Genomic DNA, 2,097 nt, shown 5'->3' on the forward strand with positions numbered 1-2,097 from the left:
GAACATTGTGGTACATGTGTCTTTTTGAATTATGGTTTTCTCAGTGTGTATGCCCAGTAGTGGGATTGCTGGGTCATATGGTAGTTCTATTTTTAGTTTTTTAAGGAACCTCCATATTGTTCTCCATAGTGGCTGTATCAATTTACATTCCCACCAACAGTGCAGGAGGGTTCCCTTTTCTCTGCACCCTCTCTAGCATTTATTGTTTGTAGATTTTTTGATGATGGCCATTCTGACTGGTGTGAGGTGATACCTCATTGTGGTTTTGATTTGCATTTCTCTAATGATTGGCGATGTTGAGCATCTTTCCATGCATTTGCTGGCTGACTCCAAAATTTTTGCTTTTAGAAACTACAATATTTCACTAAATCCAAGATGCACCACTAAGAAAAAACATTACCAGTTATAATCATAAGATGCTATCTACTGTAAGTCACATTTGCTCCAGAGAATTACACTGAGTGAAAAAAGTCAATCCCAAAAGATTACATACTGAATGATTTCATTTACATAACATTCTTGAAATGACAGAACTACACAAATAGAGAACAGATTAGTGGTTGCCACAGTTTAAGGATGGGGGGGATGGAGACTAAAGAGAAACATGGCTAATTTTGGCAGTGATAGAAATGTTCTTGGCTGTATCAGTGTCAATATCCTGGTTGTGATATAGTACTATGGTTTTGCAAGATAATACCACTGGGGAAACTGAGTAAAAGGAACATGGAATCTATATGTATTATTCCTTACAACTCCATGTGTATCTATAATTTTCTTCAACTAAAAAAAGTGTAATTAAAAAAAGTTATAGAAACAAACAAAAGACACATTTGTTTTCAGAGATATTCAAATGTGAAAAAAATGTACATAGTGGAATTGATAAAATGGTATGCTACACTGCCTCCCCTCTTCTGATCTCCAGACTTCCAATCTGTAGGACATACAGTTTTGCTTAATTAAGAATTAGGCATTTGTCTGTTCTCCCCAATCACAACTAAGCCCCTAGGCTTGACTTTTGTAAGCCATCAGCATCCTCTACCTATACAGCACCTGATCTAGATTCACTCTGCTAGCCAGGCTCCTGCTGCTACCCCAGTCCCAGACCAACAAGGAGCACCCTCCTTATGAAGGCAGACCATTCCAGAAGAGGCTAGTTTGCTGCTATTTAGTTTGCTGCTATTTGGGTTACCTTTGTCAAAGCCTGATATTTTAATTCACCCCTCCCCCACTCACAATGTAACCCTTGTTGACAGGAAGATCTCAGGATGCAATAGGCTTAAAATGGCTTAGGGCGGTGGTTTTCAAATTGTGCCCTGAAGATCCAAGGAGGTAAGGCTCCAGGCCCCTCACCCCCACATCAACCAAGATAGTTAAGCTTCTATATTTTATTCTGGGTACCACGCTGCTGTGAATACCCTCAATCATATACATCTGTCTTAAATACACTAAAAAGCAACAATAAAGACTGACTGAATCTTTTAAATATCCTCGACATGCAGTACCATTCAACAATACTAACACAGGAATCGTTCTAACAAAGAAAGGCACAGACTCTAAAATTAACACTCCAAAGAGTAGACTTACTTTTGTTGGCATCCACTCATCAAGTCTCTTATCCAAAACTACATCATAGCAGAAGGCTCCAGTGATTACTATAAATCCAACCAAAATAAAAAGCAAAGTCAAATCTGTTAGGGTAGAAAGTTACTAATTTGCAACAAATGAATATTTAGACCACAAAATGCAGGGTCAACAATCTCTCCCAACACTACAAATTATAAAACTGTCACCATTATTCCAGCTGCTTGTCAGAGCTGTACCAACTTTCCCCCCACCATAAAACTAACTCACCTTTTTGTTAACCCAACATCACCAGTATTTTTTAACCATTCACATTTTCGTCAGGAATATTACCACCACAGAGATCTCAAATATTAGTTACTAGATATAAAAATTCCTGGGGCTTCCCTGGTGGCTCAGTGGTTGGGAGTCCGCCTGCCGATGCAGGGGACGCGGGTTCGTGCCCCGATCCGGGAGGATCCCATGTGCCGCGGAGCGGCTGGGCCCGTGAGCCATGGCCGCTGAGCCTGCGCGTCC

The 2,097-nt window shown here is 40.3% G+C and overlaps 1 protein-coding gene across 1 annotated transcript in view; it reads right to left on the reverse strand.

Annotated features, from left to right (window-relative positions):
* Positions 1-2,097, reverse strand: part of MRPL39 (mitochondrial ribosomal protein L39) — a 22,969-nt gene that overhangs the window by 14,319 nt on the left and 6,553 nt on the right. Inside the window, exon 5 of the mRNA XM_007117919.4 lies at positions 1,585-1,652. Within this exon, the coding sequence (XP_007117981.2) occupies positions 1,585-1,652 (68 nt within the window). The remainder of the gene's footprint in view (positions 1-1,584; positions 1,653-2,097) is intronic.

Source organism: Physeter macrocephalus, chromosome 1 (assembly GCF_002837175.3).
Source record: "Physeter macrocephalus isolate SW-GA chromosome 1, ASM283717v5, whole genome shotgun sequence".
Taxonomy (NCBI): domain Eukaryota; kingdom Metazoa; phylum Chordata; class Mammalia; order Artiodactyla; family Physeteridae; genus Physeter; species Physeter macrocephalus.